We start from the raw sequence: 23,362 nt of genomic DNA, 5'->3' as shown, positions 1-23,362 counted from the left end.
ATTACTAGGCGGAAGACTGTAATAAGTTTTTTTTTTATTTGGATAGCTCAGCAGTATGGCAGGGGAAGATCATCCTTATCTTTTACTAAGTATTCCTTTACTTTCCCATCAGCCATTGAGCAGCCACCTTCCTTGGTATTTACATAAAAGGAGGAGTGCTGTGTAATAGCACGATCTTGAATCCTCCTGGAGTCCCATGACTTAATTTGAGCTCTGCACACTGCAGTTTATATTGCTTCTAGAAACAGCTGGCAGAAGATGATTCTGGGATCATGAACTCAAGCTTCTAGGAGACAACCGTATCCTGTAATCTTTTTTTTTATTACAGGTTATAATATAGATCACTAAACTAAGGGCTACACTCATTACTGGTGGAAACCAGTCTGTGGATGGCAAACACCATTGTGATCAGACACCAAGATGAGTGGTACAGGTCATTTGCTTGAGGGAAGGGATGCCATGTGGGGGAACCTTGACAGGTTTGAGAAGTGAGATCATAAAAACCTCATGAAGTTGAACAAGGACAAGTGCAAGGTCTTGCACCTGGGTCACGACGATCCCCAATATTAGTACATACGTAACTGATTAGTTTTAAAACATGTATAGCATTATAGGTAGCTTGGCATTGGAACTCAAATTTGGGGACAAAATAAGTGGAAAATCAATAATGATAGAATCACAAAGGTATTTTTATTTTGTTCTGATTTTTTAAGGAATTATATAGAGATTAAATATTTTTGAATAATGCTCTTATTTTGGCTATTTTCAGCTAATTTCATGGATGTGTATGCTACTCACAGTGCAACGTTATTTATCAAACAGCAGATCAGGAGAATTAAGATTTTCAGTTCCTTGAGAGAGATTTGGGTTCTTAAAAACAGTTTCTAGTATAGTTTTATGAATAAAAATTCCAGCACTGCAGAGGGTCTGGGTATTTCTTTAAGTACTATGTCATATCTGCTAGCCTTCTAGATAGATATGTTTCTAGATTGCTTTAACTAAAATGTCTAGATTGTATTGATTTGATAGACATCTAGCTCACCAGTTAGACTACTTCATTTAGCAAAAAAAAGTAGTTGTCTACTCCCCAGAACTGAAAATTGCCTCTAGCTTTTGACCTGAGAACAAACATGTGAGATACTGGATGTCTGGGCAGGTACAGAAGTGTATTTTTGTGTTTCTAGAGAAAAATGTGGTTTCAGTGAGCTTTTCGGGTGCCTAGAATATTTACAGGCATTTTGAGTGTTACATCTAAAAGTTTACCTGGAAATTCCTGTAGCTCTAGACCTCAGAGAGCATTAGAATGCAAAAGAATTTATGCACTTCTGAGGTTAACTAGTAAGTCACATGTAGACTATTTTAATACCATTCTGAATTTGAATCTTGTGGTCCATACTCAGGATTTTTTGGATTTAACCACAATCTTCTAGAAGTGCATCTCATGGGAAGCAGAGGTCTTATAGATGAAATGAATGCTGACAAAATAAGACACAGTTTTTATGTACTTCTGGGAATGAATTTGTGAATGCTGGTGTTGTAGGTAAGGCTGGAGGAAAGCAAAATAGCCTGGGTTTTATTTCTGAGAAGTTGACTTAAGTATCCTTAAATATCCTAGTACTGCATAGCTTGGGGAAAATTTGTATCACAGTGTCTAAAGAAGAGCAATGAAGCTGGTAAAGGATCTAGAGTATGTCTTACGAGGAGTAGCTGAGGGAGCTGGGGTTGCTCAGGCTGGAGGTAAGGAGGCTCATGGGAGACCTTGTTCTCTGCAGCTACCTGAAAGGAGGTTGTAGTGAGGTGGGTGTTAGTTTATGGTTGGGCTTAATGGTCTTAAAGGTTTTTTCCAACCTAACTGATATTATCATTCTCTAGCTCTTTAATGATGAAAAATACTGAATTATTTATATTCTGTGCCAAATGCAAGCAATCCACTGCAATTATGCTAATCACTGCCGTGAAAACAAATTGATACAGCTGTTGAGTGACTAGGGAAGATGATGGCATGTTTCTTTCTTTTTCAAAATAAAAAAATAAAATGCTTTTGCCAGCAGGAAGCCAAATTGCTTGTAGAAATGTCTTTGGACTGAAAATCACTATTTCATTCTGAAGGTAAATGTATTTGCTTGTTTGTTTATGTGAATGTAAAATACATTTAGCTTTAACTGCATGCCGATTTAGACCCACATATCTGGTATTGTACACTGTAGAGCAGGATTTTGTTTTGATTTTTCATTTATATTGTTCACAAAATACATACATATAGTGTGATTTTATAGAATCTTAAATATGGAAGCTGAAAGTATCTAAAATACACTTTCTACAAATTTCATTAATTAGTACATCTTCTTTCATATGTACTGCTTTGCATTCCGTTGTTCTTTCCCAAAGAAAAAGCGAAAGAAAGGAAACAACACAAATACGGTAATACTGTTATCCACTATTTGAAGAAAAGTCCAGAATTATTTGTGTGTAGGTGAAACTACTCAGGTCAGGTAAAATATAGATTCTGTCTGTTTTCAGGCATTATAGCCTCTACTTCTTTCGAACAGCTATGAACTAATAGTATTATCTTTTTCGTCTGGTGCAACTTCAGTAATAGTTACGGAGATTTGCCTGTGCTCACAGCATCAACATGGATTTAAAGCTTACACAACTATTCACAGAATGTTAGCAAAACCAGCTTAATTATTTATGTTTTAGTATGACTTTTGCAAATAACTGACAAAATTGGTGCTTAGCTATAATCTTAAAAATCTGCAATTTTTGTTACTGTAAGAAATTAATAATCTGCAACCGAATCCCTATTAAAATCGTGCTTTGCCTCTCCATGGTGGAAAAAAAGCTCTTTTATCTGGAACAAAGTCATGCATTTAATTCTAATTTAGTTTGCAGCCAGTGGAGTTAATTGTCCTGAAAATTTGTGTTGCTTTCATCATTTGAGGCTTTGTTCTTTGTGTTAAAGGTACATAGGTGATCTTTCCTATGCTGTGTCATAACACTGACTCGTCTTATGGGTAGACATGTCATGAACTCAGTTCATAAAAATGAGATGCAAATCCTTCAAAATTATCTATGAATGATGAGCAATCAAACTTTTATGCTGAGTTAGTCTGCTTTTACATAATGTTACCAAAAGAGGATGTTAGACTAGAAGACACATATTTGGACTGCTAGTAGACAGCCTTGAGGTTTAATGTCTTTTGCATGTAAAGTTTTAGTACAAGAGTCCTTGCAAAGACCATAGTTTAGTAATATTTCATGACCAAGTGTTTCAATAATCTCAATTCCCTCCTTTCATTGTAGCTATTTCTATTTAATTATATTTTTCAATGTAAAATATTAAAAGCTTTGTGTAAAGTGTTAAAAAATAACTCTTTTCCCATTTGTCATTCATCTTTCCAAAAAGATATACATGTAGAATGACCTGAAATGGAAATCCAATAAAAGGATGGAAAGAACTGCCAGTTATAACACATTAGTAGGCAAATAAAGCATGCCTACTTTGTAATGAGAAATATAATTATTCCTATAGCTGATTTCCGATTAATGTAACCACTTAATTTTCACTGCATAGAAAAACACGTTCATTGTATTTATACATAGCATTCTCATCCTTTTACACTGGGATACTTTTTGCAGGGTGAGTGTGTATACATTGCCAAAATTCTTTGTGGGAATTAGGTTACCTGTACATATGAAATTATTGTTATTCTGATCCAAGTACTTGATTATGAGGAATTAACAGCCACCTCCCCTCTCAAATTCAAGACTTCTGACAGAATTATGAAGATGTATTAGGATAATTATTAAAATTGGAAAACTTATAAACATAACAATATTTCTGAAGAAATTTTTGTATTCTGCAGTGCATGCTAATTAAAATCACATCAGAGCATAAACTGATCATAAATTAATTTAACTGTAATTCAGTTTTCAAAGGATTTATTTCAAATGCTGCATTTCTATATAATTTTCTTTTAAAAACACCAGTTATCCTTGGGGAATTACAATTCTTTTATTTTTCATTTGAATGATAGTTGATTGGCTTGTTTAAATCACATTTTAATAAGCATCTGATACTAAATTCTTGTAAGAAGATAACGTGTATTTAACAAATTGAGTGGAAATCTATTGTTAGTGAAAATATTCATGTGAATATTGTTTGTAGTTATGATATGCCAATTGAGTGAAAAATACAATTTATTGCATATGTCCCAATGTTTTCAATATATTTACTTTTAAAGAAAATAGTAACTTATCTGAGTAACAGTGTTTATGTGTTATATGAGTCTTCTTTTGCGTGTGTGTGAACATCAGGAGCTACTGTTGTGGAATCTCCCTCCTTGGAGATGACCAAAAGCAGTTTGGATGTGGTACTGGGCAGCAGTCTTCAGGGGTGGGACCAAATGGCCTCTGGAGTTCTCTTCCAACCAAAACAAATCTTTGATCCTGGTCTTCATTTAAGAGCAGTTCAGTTTTATTCCCAGTGGATTTAAAAAAGCTGTATGTGCCTTTCACTTTCATTACCTTGAAGTATCAAAAAGGAGGGGAAAAAAAACACAGGGTTATATTACAAGCTTGTGTAATGATGATCAGTAGCTTGAAAAGCTAGAGGATGGATAATTAGAAACTGAAATGGGTGATAATTACAGACTTTAGGGATGCTGGGGAGGGACTATTCATTAGGGACTGTAGTGACAGGACAAGGGGTAACGGGTTAAAACTTAAACAGGGGAAGTTTAGATTGGATATAAGGAGGAAATTCTTTCCTGTTAGGGTGGTGAGGCACTGGAATGGGTTGCCCAGGGAGGTTGTGAATGCTCCATCCCTGGCAGTGTTCAAGACCAGGTTGGACAAGGCCTTGGGTGGCATGGTTTAGTGTGAGGTGTCCTTGCCCATGGCAGGGGGTTGGATCTTAAGGTCCTTTCCAACCCTAACTATTCTATGATTCTGTGGTTCTATGAAAGCATCTGTTGTTGCTACAGTTCTGTTTAAAGGAAGTTGGTTGCAAGAAATATACTTCACTTGACCAAATTAAGTGGAAATAAATATTTCAGAGGGTACTGAAATAATTTTAAATTCAAATTTTATTATTAAGTATTAGTGAAATACAGCCGATTGAGTGCAAAGGTGGGAGGCTACAATTCAAAGTTCAGCTAATGGCAGAACAAGAATCTGTTTTCTGTACATGTAGAAGCCATCAGAGCTAAAATCAAAAGTGTGAACAGATAATAAGCTACATAAGGGTACAAGAAATTCAAATGCTATTTTCAGTGTAAACTGTAAATTAATGTAGAAGTAGAATTCATTAAAGGACACGCATCTGGATGACAAAGCTGTAATGATAGTGCAGAAATTAAGTAATGAGAGTTTTCAACAGATGAGCTTGGAAAAGAAAACTGATGCGTTAGAATTTGCATTGTGGAAGTTGGAGCTGGAACTGAGCAGTCACAGCAGTATCGTGAGAAAAATCCCTGTCTTGTCAGTTTAGTTGTCTTTTAGACTGTGGACTTAGTGCTCTTAAATACTAGAGTAGTACTAGTGGCACAGGATTATGAGCTTGTTAACTTTGAAATACTACCACAGTATGATGTGAGTTAATTTAAAAAAAAAAAAGTAATTGAAGTGTTTTCAGAACTTTCATGCTTTTTCTGATTGTGGTGTGCTGGACTGTAACATCATACTTTATTTTTTCCCAAATGACCTGTAGCTGATGCAGAGTTTCTTTTTGTAAAAAATGATCTCATGGAGAATTTAATTTAAATCCTCAGCTGAACAGTTTTTACCTATGGTTGTTTATGGTTTAGCATTTGAAATGTATAGGTAGGAAATCAGGGAAAAAAAAGAAATAATTCAGAGTACTGCAGACCTTTTTGTTCAAAATGTGAAATATGTAATCAATATTGCCAGAATATGAAAACAGTGCTTAAAGTTTTTAATATTAGTAGTGCAGATGTGACATCCAGAAACACAGCTATCTTGGTGCAAAAATTTAGGAAACATAATTGTTGCAAATATGCAGAAATTGTTACAAGATTTCAAGATCCCAGGAAATCAGAGCCAGAAAAGTAATGGATCAGGACTCTTAAATGGTTACCTCCTATGGGAATATGCAAAATGGGAAGCAAAATTGAATTCCCAAAAGAAGGTGGTTAGCAACTTGCCGAGGTGATAGTTATCCTTTACAGGGGCAGACTTCAAGGAGAGTAGCAGCTAACCTAGTAGCAGTCTAACCTAAAGCAAAAAGAATAGTTTTCTTGTTCTAGAAAGCAGTAAAAATACTGCTGATAAAACATACTGCCCTTCCCACCACTTTAAAAATAAACAATTATATACGAGGTCTTTAGATGATGGATCTTTCTGTTTCATGCCAAAGAAGGCATTATGTAAGGAATTATTCTGAAGAATAAAAGTGTAAGTCAGATCAGACAGGAATTACTGACATGTCTCCAATATGAGGTAGAATAATTTTCTCCTCTGTCAAAGGGATTTAATTGTCTCCCCTGACCTCCATCTGTCCGGTTAATTGGCTGCATTAGTTTGTGGTAGATATTTTTGCTTGGTTTATTAGTGAGATTTCTTAAGATGATATAATAGAAGCACACAGGAAGCTGTAGCTCCTGCCATGTGACAAAGTGCGTTGGTTTGTTGTGGTGTTTTTTTTTATCCAATCCTGACCTAAATCAGCTGACCAAGTGCAGGAAAAAAAAGATCAGTTCTTCCTAGTTAACTTGACAGCTGCAAATTGTCACCCGTTCTGTTTTTTCTGCAATATTACCCTGTATGCATATGATAAAAGGAAAACCAGAAGATGTCTGGGGGATGCAGGGAGAGAATACTAGAAATGCTTTACAAAACAAATAAATCAATTTGACATCAATTGAATAGATGGGCATGTGTCTTTCTCTGTATATCTTACATAGGTATTTAAAGAGACAAAGGGAAGCTAGAAACAAATTACTAGGGAGAAGAAAAGATCCATAGGAAAGAATTATGATTTGGAGAACAGGACAAGCTAGTGGTGTGCACTCTGAGAAATATTTGAGAATTAGACAGGAGACTGAGAACGCCATGTGCAAAAGAGGAAAAGTGTGGAAGAGACTTTTATAAGAGGACACATTTTCAAGCAGGGGAGAACAAGAATAAGAGGTCTTGGAAAAATACTGAGGCATAATGGTTTGTCATTAAATCATATTGGTAAATGTTACTTCTCATTATGAAGGTGCTAGTGTATTTGCTTACTTTCTCCTGTTTTCTTTCTATAGTACAGTCAGTGTGAGTATTGCCATATGTATGGGCTACATAGTAAGAGAAATCTCTGAAAAATTACAGTGTGCTAAAAAATATGATAATCATAGAATGGTTTAGGTTGGAAGGGACCTGAAAAGATCATCTACTTCCAGTGCACTAAACCAGGTTGCTGAAAGCCCCATCCAACCTGGCTTTGATTAGTTCCAGGGATAGGGCACCCACAGCTGCTCTGGGCAACCTTTCCAGTGCCTCACTATCCTCATAGTGGAGAAGTTCTTCCTTTTATCTACATCTGCTCTTTTTCATTGTAAAGCAAATTTCCCTTGTCCTATCAGTACATGCCCTTATAAAAAGTCCCTCTCCAGCTGAGGGATACGACTCATCACTGGTCTCCACCTGGTCATTGAGTCAGTAGTGTTTCATGGGTCATGCTAAAAAGTCATTTATAAGTAGTACTCATTGCATCAAAGGAGTCACAACACATGTGTTTTATGTCAAGTTGAGAGACAGAAGCAAAATAACCATACATTTCTAACACAGTACTGTTTTTCCACAAACCTATCAATTCTGTGTTAGCAAAGACTAATGTTAGGTGTAAAAGGTGACAATGCATGAACTTGTAACTTGTTCACTGGGATGTGATTTTTCTTCAAGGAAAATATCATGCAGAGTTTTCAAAATAACACAGAGATGACAATGATTGTAATAATATAATAATAATAATAATAATAATAATAATAATAATAATAATAATAATAAAAACTGGGGATAAAATGAATTTAATGGAAGGTAGAAAATACCTGAAGTTTAGCCTAAACTGTGTGTACTGAATTTCTTACCAACGGATCCTGCATCATCTTTAATCAGCCATCAGCAGAACTAATGAAAGGACAAAAACTATTAGGAACTCCAAGCAGAATATTCTCATCCTGTTTTAGTCATGAGGACTTGGTCATGTATGAAACTAACAGGAAAATTAAAAGTTTCTTAACTGTGTATCATGGTTATAGATAAAGTTCTGTATATCAATATGTCTGTATTGATAAGAGTTGAGAGAAAGAATCATCTTGCTGTACATTAGCTGTCAGACAGTTATCTAACCTATTCTAGGCTCCATAAACAATAATCTTCAGGATGTTTTCCTGGTAGTTGGCTTCAAGTAATATTTAACACGTATGTTACAGTAGGAAGAATTGCTGCCTGAAATGTATGCTTCTGGTTTAGACAGAATATCCAACTTCTGCGCACAAAGTTGGTGAGACGAACGCAAGCTTTAGTGATGTGCCTAAAGTAGAGGAGGTGTGCTTTTTTCATTGAGCTAGGCAAAAATGGAAACTTTCCAGTAATGGGACTGGATGGGTGAGCATTTCTACACTTGTTCCTGGGTTTCCTTTTCCACATTTACATCAGTTCTACACACTAATGAGTAAATATATTATGTTTGAGTTCTGAAAAGTCTTTGATTTAAAAAAAAAACAGCTAAATTGGAAATGGCCTTTAAGTTCTTCATGTAGTAGATTTATAGGGGCTGTCATGAAAATAATTTTGAGACAATTTTTTTTACCTAAGAAAAAAGCATTCACTTAGTAATTCTGAGATTTCTTCTGGGATTTTTAAAAGAAAGATGATCTGATTTTTGTCATTTGGGGAGGGTGGGGTTGAAAATGAAGGACACTCTTAACTGAATAGAAAATTACTCAGGGAACAAATTTTTATAGCCTTATCCCAAGCAAGCTTAGCTTTCTGTCCTGCTGCCCTTTTTGGCAACAAATAGGTAAAGTTGAAAAAATAATTATTAAAAGAAAAACCAACACAAACTTCAAGTAACTGATATCACATCCTCTTTTTCAAGCTTGCATATGTGTGGAATTATTTTTTGTAGTATATCTTTGTGCTACTTGGTGTAACAGTTTTAGAATTTGCATTTCCAAAGGCATGGAATTTCAGGAATATGTCTCTTAGGTTTCTAAAAATTGTTGTTGGATTCCACTTTGTTTTCTCAGATTTTATTGTTGTTTTACAAATTAATTTCACTCTTGCTGTTGTTCTTGTACATCCTCTCATATTACAGGTTTATCAACATATCTGATTTAAGATGACAGCCATATTTCATTAATTTTCTGGAGGAACATAAGATATTTTTTCCTAATTTTCCATATTTAAGCAAAAAATATACACTACATACAAGAAGGCAAAGACAACCTTGGAGTTCAGGCATACATCATTGGGCAGGAAGGATATGTCTTGTTCTGCCCATGAACCTACATTTCTGAATAAAATGGTCCAGGTATTGTTCTCTGCCTTTGTGTCCACAGAGCACAGCACATCTGTATAGTGAAAGTCTTTCTTACCTAACCAAAAAAGAAAACCAAACTGAGCTAGCAACAACAACAACAAAATATTTGCCTTATTTGTGTTGTCCTAACAGACACAGCACAAAGAGAGAACCTCCAGCCTGTCCTGTTCCCTGGTCATGCGTGCGCATTGGCTGGCAGGTATGAATACAGTGGCAGGACAGTACTGGAGACTGTGATCTAGACCTATTCAGTTTGCTGCTTACACCTAAATTCCGGTGCTCACTGCACTGGCCTAAAACTGGACTAAGATCTGGATCCATAATGGGACTTTTTTATGATAATACTCTGCTTATCTTTTAGAGGTCCACAGTGTACAATATAATTTACAACTCCCAGTAGTTATGTCAACTAGAAAGTTAGGAATTTCATCATTCATTATGTATTTATCAGAGACAGGACAGTAAGCACAGTAGTAGGCAGACTCTTTCTAAGGAGGCTCTTAAGCTCAGTGTTTGGAGGGGAGAGGGGAAGGCAGCAGACAGCATAGGAGTCGTAGCCTTCTTACTGTCTCCAAAGATCTAATGAGTGATTCTGGTAGCCCTGTCCTTCATAACATCTCATGGAGATTTGTCTTGCTGAGACAAGCTCTTTCCTCTTAAACACAGGGCTCAAGCTGTCATTTGGCAGGATAAAGCCCAGTCAGTCAGGAGGAGAGCGTCATATGAACAGGAGGACATTCTTCTCTTCTGCTGGTGAAGTTGTCCAATTTCTAGCAAATTAAGAAACTTAAGGGGAAGAATAAGAAAAAAAAATCAATGACGTGATAGCAAAGTAAAGCTAATCCCCAGTCCCAGTTTGTATTTCATTAAATTATGCTGCTACAAATTGCATAAGGCTTGCTTGAAAGTGAGAATACCTGTCCAAGAGAGTTTAAACTTCTTTGGACTGCAAAGTTACAGTTCTATTATAGTCCAAAGATGAGAATCTCAGAACAAAAGTTTTCAGTTTAGAATTGACAATGCTGCACACAGTCATTACAGCTGTCCCAGCCTTATTTGAAATTTAATGTTTGTAACTTGAAAGATGGGAGGTGTAGGTTTAGACTTCTTCAGATTAATGAGGGTAGTCAGTCAACTCTCCTATTTCCAGGATGAGTGCATAATCGTAACATTATCATATGAATGAAGGCAGTATCACCACCAACTGAACTAGGTAATGCAATGAAAATGTATTCCTGTGTCTCCTGCGTAATTTCACTTCTAGAATTTGTATAATAGAGTATCAACTGGGTTTCTTTGGGAGCCATATAATACGTTGAGGTGGGATGACTACATGCCCAGTTGCTTTAAATTGCTTTTCCCACCCTGTGTTTAGTTATTGTAACAATTGTAATGTTTCTTCTTAAACTGGAATGCCAACAGGAGGATATCAAATTCTAATCATTAAATAAACTTAAGGGATCAAATTGCCTAACAATCTGTCCCTCAGTTTCTCAGTTGTTTCAGACAGGAGTTTTAGTTGTTTCTACTGTCCTTGGGGAGCACAAACATAGGCTTAATGGTGAAGAGAGAAGAATGAGACCTGTGAGTTTCCCTGTTTAATATTTAGACAAAACCTGATAGATTCCCTCAAGAATTTTTGTTTTCAGTCATTTGACCTTTGTTACTGGAGACAAATTTGTACCCATTCCATGACAGAAATTTTTGTTTTGTGTCTTGTAGTGGTAGTAAGCAACAAACTTTAAGATTTTTGAAGATTTATTCAAATTATAAAAAGGTCTGTGCTGCAAATCTAAGAAATTGTATAAAATAGTGTTTTTTGTAGGCATGTAGCCATAAATTATTTTTTTACTCCAGGCATAAGAAATTTTACTCTGCAGGAGCTTTTGCCTTACAGAAACTCAGAGCTGAACACCATCTTGCAGATCATAATCTTTCCTTTTGTAGTAACACTAGGAAACAGAGGCGCAGAAAAGAAATGGAGAGATACAGAGTGTGTTACATTTCTTTTACAAGGTCATATCAGATGTAAAAGCTGGAAATGAAGTCAGCAGTTGTGCTAGACTGTACTGATGCTATTTTTTTGTACATTTCCCTAAATTATGTTCTTGAAGATCAGTATTTTCTTATGACTTTGCAGCCACAATTAGACAAAGACTGTTGAATAAATAAATGTATTTTGTGCCATACTAAAAAGTATTTTAGGCATTGGACTCTTTCCAAACAAAGAAGACTTAGTAACCTGTCACATTACCTTGAAGTCAAAGTTAATTGTTGCTTTATTATTTGTGTCCTGACCTTTTCTTGCATTATGGCTTCAGACTTTTAAATGACTATAGTGTCCATTCAGTATAAGGAAGCTTAAACTCATATAACGAATGGTCAGATTTTGATCTGAGTGGAACACACCTGGATTTTGAGATAATTAGTACTGTAAAGTTTATGTTTGCAAAGTTTATGCCATGTTTCTTCTTAATATTGACACCTTATATTTACTTGCAATCTTCATTGCTTTATCTGAAGAAAGAAAATATCATGAAAAATGAAAAGTGCCAAGTATTGTGAATTACTGAAAATTTTTCATGCTGCTTATGTGTAATAGCAGTTAAAATTAGAGTGCAAAAATCAGTGAGGTAAGTACAACTGACCTAACTGAGCATTTCCAGTTAGTCTTAGGTCCTTCTGGCTGTAATGTTTTTTTTAACATTTTAAATACAGAAAAAAAACCAGGGAAACTGTATCTGATTGTTCAATAACAGCTTTTTATAATCAGATCCAAGCATCTGACTTTTTACAAAGTGTTTAAGAAGGGTATTTTTTTTTCTATTTTTCCTGAAAAGGGGTGATGATCACACTTCTACTATCTCTCTCTTCCCTTTGAAATTGTTTTCCTTATTGAGAGACTTGCAGTTTTCAAAAGCAGTGTAGGGGCCACACAGCCTTTTCTTGTAATCCCATTGTTCTTTCTGATAGACTTAGAAATTTAGAGTAAGACTGGTAGCTGCAGGCAAGAAACAAATACATAAAATAAATGTGCCCATTTTCTGAAAAGTAAATGGTGAATGTAGTTTCTAATGTGAGGGAACTACTGACACTGTCCAACTCTATCTGAGACACTAACTGGAGAAATTTATAGCAAGATAAATGCAGCATGTTATTTGAAAAATGCACAAAAAAGTATGTAACTAATTTGTCTTGCTTTTCAGGCTTTATCTGCGTATTTTAAAAAAAAAAATATAAATATCTATGTTTGTCCTCAATTATGTCTAACCATAAACCTAAGACCAACTCCGTGGTCCATAATGATGTTTATATAGTTGGCATTTATTTTCACTTTAAGAAAGGGTACATTATAGTTTTTAAATTTGCATAACTGATATTTTGCTTTCTTTCAATTTCTAATCTTATCAATTCACAGTTCTCTTGAAAATTTAAAGTGATACATTAGAATGTGTTGTATTCTGAATTGCTAAAATTTCCTTTGATCCCTATTACCTGTTGAATTGCTGTGACTGAACATCAATGTATTACCACAGAAATCATACTGATGTATAACTTGGTTAATCCAATTGATAATACAGTTATGTAGTTCAGATACTCACCCCTAGTGAAGTTTGTAATGCTAAAACTAGTGTTACTATAAGTCTGGATTTACTTTTTTTTTTTGGGGGGGGGCAGACTTTTTTGTTTTTGTGTGATTTTTTTTTTTAATAATAATAATAAATTTTTCCAATCTATTCTTACAGGGAAAATGCCTACAAAAATTCAACAAAATAAACATGACACGTGTTAATTTAAAGCCAGGCATTGCTGTAGTTAACAGTTCTGAGATTTAAAAACGTCTATGATTGGCCAATTTCAGTTAATAACTCACTAACCTAAGTAACCCAGTCCAGAAACTACACACGCAACTGCTCATGACTGATGTTTCTTTATGGCGTTCACTGTAATTTTTTTCTGGCTTTTCTGAATGGCTTTATGTAGCATGAAGAAGACTGAAGTTAAGCTCATTTCAGTTTATTAGCAAAATAGTCCTAGAAGCTGGGGGAAAAACATAAAGAAATAAATATTATTTTTTAATAATTATTTGAAAGATGGTAGACAAAACTAATATGCATTTACTGATATTTGGAAGAGTTCTTATGTTACTCAACAAACATTTTTAATAGACCGATGATTAAGAGGTTGCAGTGCTGAATTTGATTTAGAGGTGCATTTGGGAAGTGCTTTTACGGAAAACAACTGCATGATTTTCTGCTAAAGTTCCAAGTTATATGAATGCTTTGCTAAAATTAATATTCAGCATATTCAAAAATTGTTATGCCTTATGTAGTTTTTACTTATAGTGCCCTGCCCCTATGTTAATTTATGTATGCTTAAAACAGGATAATATTTTTAATTTTATTAAAAAAAAAAACAACCAAGCTGTGTGGTTCAGTTGATATGCTGGAGAGAAGGAATGCCATCCAGAGGGACCTTGACACACTTGTGAGTTGGGCTGATGCCAGCTTCATGAAGTTTAACCATGCGAAGTGCAAGGTCCTACACCTGAGTGGGAGCAATCCCTGGCATAGCTACAGGTTGGGCAAAGCGATTCAGAGTAGCCCTGCAAAGAAGGACTTGGGGGTGTTGGTCAATGAGAAAATGAACATGGGCCGGCTTCAGTGTGCACTCACAGCCCAGAAAGCCAACCGTATCCTGGGCTGCATCAAAAGGAGCGTGACCAGCAGGTGGAAGGGGGTGATCCTGCCCCTCTGCTCTCGTGAGACCTCACTTGGAGTATTGTGTGCAGTTCTGGTGTCCTCAACATAAAAAGGACATGGAACTGTGTTCAAGGTGTTCAAAGCCGGGTTAGACAGAGCCTTGGGTGGCACGGTTTAGTGTGAGGTGTCCCTGCCCATGGCAGGGGGGTTGGAAACTAGGTGATCTTAAGGTCCTTTTCAATCCTAACTATTCTATAATTCTGTGATTCTAGACCAAACCAACCAAACAAAACCAAAACACAAAAAAATCCCAAACAAGCAATCATGCAACCACGTCATATTCCATGTATCTTTCTCTGTGCATGCATGTGTATGTCTTTCATGTGTGAAAATAACCTTCTGTAAATGATAATTTCTCCAGCAGTATGTCAGTAAACTGAAAAGTGGGATATTTTCTGACTTACAGTCTCTTTGTAACACAGTTTTTTTCCAGGGGACTTCTTTTAAAGACTTTCTTGACACAGTGGTCACATGTAACTTACTGCTTATGTAAACTTTTTCAAGATACCTGTTTAACAGGAAATACAACAAATTTTTATTCTGTCTGTTAACCTCTTAAGGGGCTAACAACAATAAGTTTAATAATCATGCTCATCACAATAAATATTTTTTTTATTCTGACTTACCATCTTAGAAGTACTCTTTTATGGTATAAACCTTGCCTATGCTAATGCACTTGTTACTATCCAGTGTTTGTCTGTCACTGGTTGGCAGAGGCTGCAGGTCTGGTATAGGTCAATCACTGGGGCTGAGAGAGCTGGCTATAATTTGCATGTTAGCCAGTAGTTCGTTTCCTTACACATTCAGGAGATGTCAAATCTATGTATATGTGTGCGTGAATCAGAAATGCAAAGTTTGCGTATACTTCTCTTAAGATATAGGGGGATATAAAACATTATATGAGTGGATTTAATATCCACAAATCTACTTTTGTTGGTCGTATTTTCTAGATAAGGAATCAGTTAACAAATTCAATTCCAGGTCAGTAATGAATGTTTCCCTTTTCCTATCCTCTCTACTTATTCAAAATAGCAACATATAACCAGATATTTGATCCAAAGATAACCTATAATTAGTATGAATAAATATTAAGTCACATTTTCAACAGTTTTATACTATCTGTAGTATATGTATCAACTGAGGAGTTCCACTTTCGTTCATATTGCAATTTTTCATTCTCTCCATGCTGCTAAGATATTCACTGTTATTTGTCATTCCCGTTTTCTTTTCTTGATTTGTTTCCTGTTTTTTCCGTTTGCTGTTTGCCCAGACAAGTTTTTTCTCTATCCATTTTTCATCATCTAGGTCACTGTCTTTCATAGAATCACAGAATCATGTAAAGACCTTAAGATCATCTAGATCCAACCCCCCTGCCATGGGCAGGGACACCTCACACCAAACCATGCCACCCAAGGCTTCGTCCAGCCTGGCCTTGAACACCTCCAGGGATGGAGCATTCACAACTTCCTTGGGTAACCCATTCCAGTGCCTCACCACCCTCATAGTAAGGAACTTCTTCCTTATATCCAAACTAAACTTCCCCTGTTTAAGTTTTAACCCGTTACCCCTTGTCCTGTCACTACAGTCCCTAATCAAGAGTCCCTCCCCAGCGTCCCTATAGACCCCCTTCAGATACTGGAAGGCTGCTATGAGGTCTCCGCGCAGCCTTCTCTTCTCCAGGCTGAACAGCCCCAACTTCCTCAGTGTATTTTCATACAGGAGGTGCTCCAGTCCCCTGATCATCCTTGCGGCCCTCCTCTCGAATTATTCCAACAGTTCCATGTCCTTTTGATGTTGAGGACACCAGAACTGCACACAATACTCCAAGTGAGGTCTCAGAAGAGTAGAGTAGAGGGGCAAGATCCCCCCCTTCCACCTGCTGGTCACGCTCCTTTTGATGCAGCCCAGGATACGGTTGGCTTTCTGGGCTGCGAGCACACACTGAAGCCAGCTCATGTTCATTTTCTCATCGACCAACACCCCCAAGTCCTTCTCCAGAGGGCTGTTCTGAATCTCTTCTTTGCCCAACCTGTAGCTGTGCCTGGGATTACTCCGACCCTGGGATTGCTTCCTTCCACTTTGTCATTTTTTTCAGTGTTTTATTCCATGTTTTTTTTTCTTACTATATTGCTACAAACTTATCCAGTGTGGGTGTCAAGGGAATAGGATCTGTTGTTTTTTCCTGAGCAGAGGTTAAATCCTCAGTTGGGTATGACTGGAAATTCTGCTTTGTGCTTCATGGTCAGAAAAGTGTACCAAAGTCAGGCTATGAGAGAGCAAGAGGGAACACCACCCAAAACCAGTTGCTTGCTGCTGACTTCGATTGTTAAAAACGGTAGCAGAAACCAGAGGGGAAGACAGTGCTTCAGGAGGAGTTTTCAGCTAGCTGTCTGAACGCTCTCAGCGCTCAGAGTGGGGCTGCTCCATGGGCGAGGATTAGCCAGGAGCTGTAGGCACTGCAGGACTGGCAGGGAAATACTGCTGCTCTTGGGGCATTCTCCTAAAGCACCCTACTGATGCTGGGCTGGAGACACTGACAGGTTGCTCCCACTGTCCTGTGGTTATTGGACAAGGCAGGGTAAGGAGTCAGATCCAAGGCAGACCTGGGGACCCAGTGTCCTGGGTTCAGCAGTAGCAGTCATTTTTCTCCTTCTTGGTAGCAGGTGTAGTGCAGTGTTTTGACTTTCAGCTCGGGAACAGAGCTGATAGCGATGTTTTGGTTTGGCCAAGGACTTTGTGAGCCTCATGCTCTGCCAGGGAGGAGGGGAGGCCGGGAGGAAGCAGAGACAGGACACCTGACCCAAACTGACCAAAGAGGTATTCCATACCACAGCACGTCGTGCCCAGGAGGTAACTGGGAGTTAGCCGGAAGGGCTGGGAGACAGCAGGGTTGGAGGAGGTATCGGTCAGAGCTTGGTCGAGCTTGGGGGGCGAGTTATCGGTCAGCTGGTGCTGAGGTGTTGTATTCTCTTCCCTTGTTATTTCCTTTATCACTGTTATTCTTGGTGGTAGCAGCAGTGATTTGTGTTATACCTTAGTTACTAATCTGTTCTTATCTCAACCCGTGGGAGTTGCATTCTTTTCGATTCTCCTCTCCATCCCGCTGGGAGTAGGGGGAGGGAAAGAAAGGGGGGAGTGAGTGAACGAATTACCTGACTGGGTTTAAACCACAACACCCAGTGAGGGCAGGATCCAGGCTGATGGACTGTATGGGCACAGTTTCCTGCAGCATAGCTCAGGCAGGGACTGATGGCCCTGGTCGTGCCCTCGGGGAACTGTTACTGATTTGTCCTCCAGAAACTATGCTTAAATTGCAAGTCCTTCGGAGGCAGCATCTAAGCCTATTATCTGTCAGTGAAAATGTCAATAGAAATTTTGATTCACCATAAGTAATATGCATCTGATAATTTTCTGGCTCTGGTATTCAGGTGTTTCAAAAGTTTTGGTATATGAGTGCTAAAATGAAGCCATTGAAGAATTCCAGGGGTTTTGAGAAAATGAGATATCTTTCTTTCAAATGCCTTTTCTTATCTAAAAGAATCAGCATAGATGTCTCCTGTGGTTATTTTGGGGGTGTTTGTTTTCTTTTGTGGGCTTGTTTTGATTTTTAGGTTGGTTTTTCTTTTGTGTTTAGTTTTGGATTTGGTTTTTTGTTTGTTTCTTTGTTTTGTTTTTTGCCTTTTTTGTGGGTTCTTGTTTTGTTTGCTTGGTTTTGTTTGTTTTATTTTGAAATCACTGTCAGTAGCTATGTACCTTTATTTTTCTGCTTTTCAAATCTCTTTTTATATCTTCATGAGAGAGTCTTGACTGAAAACAGGACCTAGTAGTCCGGTTGCATGAGTTTTATATGTGTGTGTTCGTCATATCAAATGTAAAGTGTCAGTATCAGTTTCCCATAACAAAGAGCTTTTTAGCTGTGGTTTTATTATTTGTCATTTTGAGTTGAATAATGGATAAAAGTAAGCTCTTTCAGGGAGGAGAATGCAAGAATTAACAAGTGCTCTGTGTTTACTTATGCTACCTGTGATGGTTAGCATATATATATGTGTGACTTTTATTAAAAATTAACAGAATTGTATGAATTGCCTTCTGTCTAAAAATTAAAAACAGAAGAATGCAAGAAGGTAATGTTGCATCGTTGTAACAATACATAGGTCAAAATCTGACTTTTGAGAAATTTTACGATTTTTCTCTTCAGTTTCCACTCTTCCTTTTTATCAGACATAGAACAAAGAAAAGATACAAAACCCAGTAACTTCAGATCTAATTTTGACAAATTGTTCTCATGCTTGATTTGAACTAGTGCTATTACATTAACTGGAATTTCTCAGTTAGATACAGGTGACTTAGGTTGCCATACAGAAGTGTAGGGTTACCTGTGAAAAGCAACAGAAACATTATCCAGTGCAGCAAAGTATTTAATAAAGGTTTCAAGTGGGAGTGCACATGTGCTTAAGAGGAAATGCTTGTTTATTTAGGGCAGAAAATACCCTGGAGCTAGCACTTCATTTGATACCCTTCCTGAAAGCAGCAGTGTTTGGGCTGTGGTTTGGTTTGGAAGCATGTACAGGAGCAGAAATATTTGGTTTGCGGTATAACCTCTGACAAGCTTGTGGCTTTAACTTTCAGCTCTCTTACCTTACGTATCTTTGGAAACACATAGCTAACCATGGTGGCTACAGCTCATAAAACATTTGTGAGCCTTGGCATGGAAGTAGTGTGGGAATTTAATTGTTTGGTTTGTTCTTTTAGAATAGATTTGTGCCAATATGAATGTGTCTGTTGATTTGTCTTGCTTCTTTTTTCTTGGCCGCAGGCTGACTGAGTGGGCTGGACTTCACTGGGAGGAGCCATTTTGCTGTGAAGTGGAGTAACTGTGGATCTCTCCCCATGCTGCTTGCTGGGAAGTGCTGTACATTGCCAGGATTAAGCCAATGCTGAAGCCTGGGATGAGCCTTAGGGGCAAACACTCCCTTGTTTCTTCTGATGTTGGGATTTTTCTGTGGCCAGTCAGCTGAGACACCTACCACACATTAGCTTTTGTAGTTTTGCTGCTTGAACAAGGTTACATTTTCCCTCACTTCGTCTCCTTTTGACTACTTTTTTATGTTATTAGTTTTTAATTTCCTTGACTGACTAATTTTCTCCTGGCTGTGGAAGAAAAGGGCCCTGCTGATGTTGATTTAAATAATGTCGAAACCAATGGGACTCCTATGGCTGCCTTTGATCTTCACCCCAGTGTGTGTCATGTTGAATTCTAACTTCCTGCTGTGGATAACTGCACTGGCTATAAGATTTACTCTCATTGATGGCCAAGCACAATACCCAGTTGTTACCACGAATTATGGCAAAATACGTGGTTTAAGAACACCTTTGCCTAATGAGATCCTTGGTCCCGTGGAGCAGTACCTGGGTGTTCCTTATGCCTCTCCTCCGACTGGAGAAAGGCGTTTTCAGCCCCCAGAGCCACCATCATCTTGGACGGGTGTCCGCAATGCCACACAGTTTGCTGCCGTCTGCCCTCAGTACCTGGATGAGAGGTCACTGCTCAACGACATGCTGCCAGTCTGGTTTACAGCCAATCTGGATACTGTAGTGACATATGTTCAGGATCAAAATGAAGACTGTCTGTATTTGAATATCTATGTGCCCACAGAAGATGGTAAGTACTCCAAGGATCACACAACCATGCACTCACCAGTTATGCACATGAGTAGTAGCCAAATCTTAAAAGCATCTTGCTCAGTTTCCTCCATGTTTAGTCTGTGGAAATAGATCATGCCTCTGAACATGCATTATAAGTAATACTCTGTTGATTGAACATGCTTACATGAATTCTCTCTCATGTTTCAGTGTAACATCAAACCGCAATTTCATTTGCAAGCAGTAGCCAGAGTGCATAAGCCAGTTTGAAGTTTACATTTACAGTGCAGCTGAGCATCATTCATAAGAGAGGAAAGCGGGAATAATCAATAACCAGAAGTAACACATTTATTTTCCATGCATTAATGGTACAAATACTGCCACATACTAATTTTTAAATGAGAATCTCGCCTCTTATTTTTTTGTTTAGTTTTATTACAATACCTCTGAGCCTATTGTTAACTCTGATTTTAATAGACAATAGAAAATTGTTATAGTAGTTCAATCTGCTGGTTTAGTTTCCAGGATTTTTACCTATGAAACTTTTCAGTCCAACTTATTTTTCTTCATTCATTAAATCTAAAATGAAGTAAACATGATAGTATTATGCAGAGCTGAATAGGTAGCTTTAAGCTTTCATCGGTTTTCTGCAGTCTTCTGAAGAGGACTGCTTTAAACTACCTTCTGTAGGCAAAAAAGAATGAACACAATTGCTAACACGCAACTCTGAACTTTTTCATAATCTCAGACTTAAAATTTCTAGCTTTATGGCATGCTGAATGTGTCTTTTGTTGTTCTGAATGGTATTGCTTCTCACAGACAAGAAGACCTGTTTTCATCAGGTCCCTAATGAGTTAAGTTTATTTGATATCACAGGGAAACAAGAAATTCTACTGGCAGTTATATTTGATATTCTGCTAAAAGCCAGTTCTTTCAGCCACTTAGAGCGCAGTTACCAATGCATAACGTGACAGATTTCTCCCAGATAATGCAAATCCCTTCACTTTAGCTGAGGGTTTGATTTGCATAACCAAGGCATTGTTATTTCTCAGTAACCATGCTCTAAATATGCAAATTTTGTACTTTGATTATTATAATCCTTCTGCCTTGATTGGCTTCTTTACTCAGAATTTCCAAGCTGTTTGCCAGCAATAAACATTCCACCTTCTTTTCCTGTTCTCATCAGCTGAAGCAAAAACTTGAAAGTTAAAATTAAAGGAGTAAGGTTTGGGAGTACTGGGGGCTCTGCAAATATAAATACTACTAAGCTGCTTAAATAGAAAGTACTCTGAAAGTAAAGATGTGTGTATGGAGGCTCTGATGCGCATGTGTGTGTGCGCATGCATGTAGACGAAGGGGCAGATCATTCTAGTCAGTTCTTTCCTTCTTCCAGGCTCATTGTGCTGTATCTCACTCCTTGGGTAGTAAGATAGATAATTCTTTCCCAAATTTGTTGATGTTCTGGATTTGTAATGCAGCTTTTATTTAGTCACTAGGGTAAGTTTGCCCTAAGAAAGCATTTCAGGTTAAGATTTTATTTGTTCTTGCTGTGCAGGTATCTGAGCGTTGCTAACTCAGTCTTATTTCAAGGCCCTAGTAAAAAGACTTTTCATCCATTAATTAAGGAAGACAGGAAATTAGATATGACAAAATATATACAGATATCTAGGAAAAGTATATTTGATATTGACTAGATAATAATAAAATACCATGTGCTGAATGACTAAGAATCTGTAAAATTCCTTATCTTGCCTGTAATAGCTAATAGCATTTGCTCTTAGATCAAAAAGAGAAAGGACTGATAAATTTATATTTTGTAGATGATTTTGTCTGCTTAATTCCACAATTTGGAATTGTGTTCCTCTCGGTTTTAGGTTTTGTTTTTACACTGAATAGCATCTACATTGAATCTGACTTCTTTCATTTATCCTTTTTAAAATATAAACCTATGCATAAAAAAGTATATAGCTGAATAATGAGAAACAAGGTTTAGTGTCAGTGATGAAGGCAAGATTGCTTCTGTACAATATAACAAGCATTGTTAACAGGTTCCAATGGGGAAATGGGAAACTTAATAAATGGAGTACATGATGTTTTAATTGTGTGCTGTATATCCTATTACCAGTTAAATATAACTTGGCTTTTTTGGTGAAGAAAATGTGCAACCTTCTGCTCTTAAAGATAATTAAGGACTGACCTACAGATTACATCTCCTAAGTTAGTGTGTGTCCAAATGATGCTAAATGTGAACAGCCTTTAATTGTAGTCCATACAATCTGATTAAACGCATTATGATTCATTATATGAGTTTTAGTTGGCAAAAATAAGCTATGTTGTTATGGAGACAGACCATGAAATTAGTTTTTGAAGCAAAATCTCAAAGTGAATGACTTTGAGTAGAATTTACATTTTCAATTCTTTCACAAGTACAGATGCATTTAAAAAAGATTTGAAACTGTTTTGTGTCTGGGAGAAAAGGTGGATGGAATCATCCAAACCTAATTAATGTTCTGACTGTGAAACATAATCTGAATAATTTTCTACTTTTTTTTTTTAAACTTTGGTGAAAAACATGAATGAACTAAGTGTGGTTACACACAGTGCTTACTTCAAACCAATCCTAGTAAATATCTAATCAGAATATAACTCGGGTTTGGTTGGGTTTTTTGGTTTGCTTTGCTGCTGGTTTGTTTGGCTTTTTTTTTTTTTTTCACTGTATAACATGACCTGTTTCTTATCGCATGTGTGGTTTGGTCAAAGGGAACCAAATTTTGATCATGTACTTTGAATGAACAATTGAAGAATAAATGCACACATCATTCATATGATTGCAGAATTGCTTCTCTAGCATTCTGCCAGTGTAAATGAATGAAAATAAGAGTAGAATACAATCCCTTTAACTGGGTAGATAAGATCAGTTAGTTATAGTAAAATAGTTTTAAATGTTGGTACTTCTATTGGGTTAAATGACCTAAAATTCCATAATTCCTTAAAATAGTTAGAGCGTCTGGGCTAAGAAATTAAAAGTGCCTTGTTATACAGCTTATGTCTGTGTTAATCATAGCCTTTCTTTTGACCCTGAATTTCAAATGTCAAATACCAGCAGAATCCTGTCAGAATTTTCCGTGTTAAAATGTTCTCACAAGGCAAAAAGCATCTTTGTTTTTAGGGGCTTTTTTTTGTTTTTAATTTTTGGTGAAAATATTTTTCATAATAGAAATCAAAACACATAACAGAATATTTCTGGAATTCTGGCTATGTGGATTTTTATTCTTTTGCTGCTGTTCACTGGACAAGAGGTTTTTACTGACACTTTCCTTAGGGTAACATTTGTGTTTCAGAGAATCTGGGGTAGCTGAAGAATGATAATGTTTTTTTTTTTGCCTTTGCCTTTGGAAATGAAAGAGTT

The 23,362-nt window shown here is 36.9% G+C and overlaps 1 protein-coding gene across 6 annotated transcripts in view; it reads left to right on the top strand.

Annotated features, from left to right (window-relative positions):
• NLGN4X (neuroligin 4 X-linked) overlaps positions 1–23,362 on the top strand; it is a 181,979-nt gene that overhangs the window by 38,036 nt on the left and 120,581 nt on the right. For all 6 annotated transcript variants that reach the window (XM_062603761.1, XM_062603766.1, XM_062603765.1 and 3 more), the window contains exon 3: positions 19,127–19,972. In XM_062603761.1, coding sequence (XP_062459745.1) covers positions 19,501–19,972 — 472 coding nt within the window. In that variant the 5' untranslated portion in view covers positions 19,127–19,500. The remainder of the gene's footprint in view (positions 1–19,126; positions 19,973–23,362) is intronic.

This window comes from Pezoporus occidentalis, unplaced genomic scaffold (genome assembly GCF_034315485.1).
Source record: "Pezoporus occidentalis ecotype Australia unplaced genomic scaffold, CSIRO_AGI_Poc_V1 ctg81, whole genome shotgun sequence".
Classification (NCBI taxonomy): Eukaryota; Metazoa; Chordata; class Aves; order Psittaciformes; family Psittacidae; genus Pezoporus; species Pezoporus occidentalis.
Note: the sequence above shows the minus strand (reverse complement) of the source record. Positions and strands in the feature narration are given on the sequence as shown.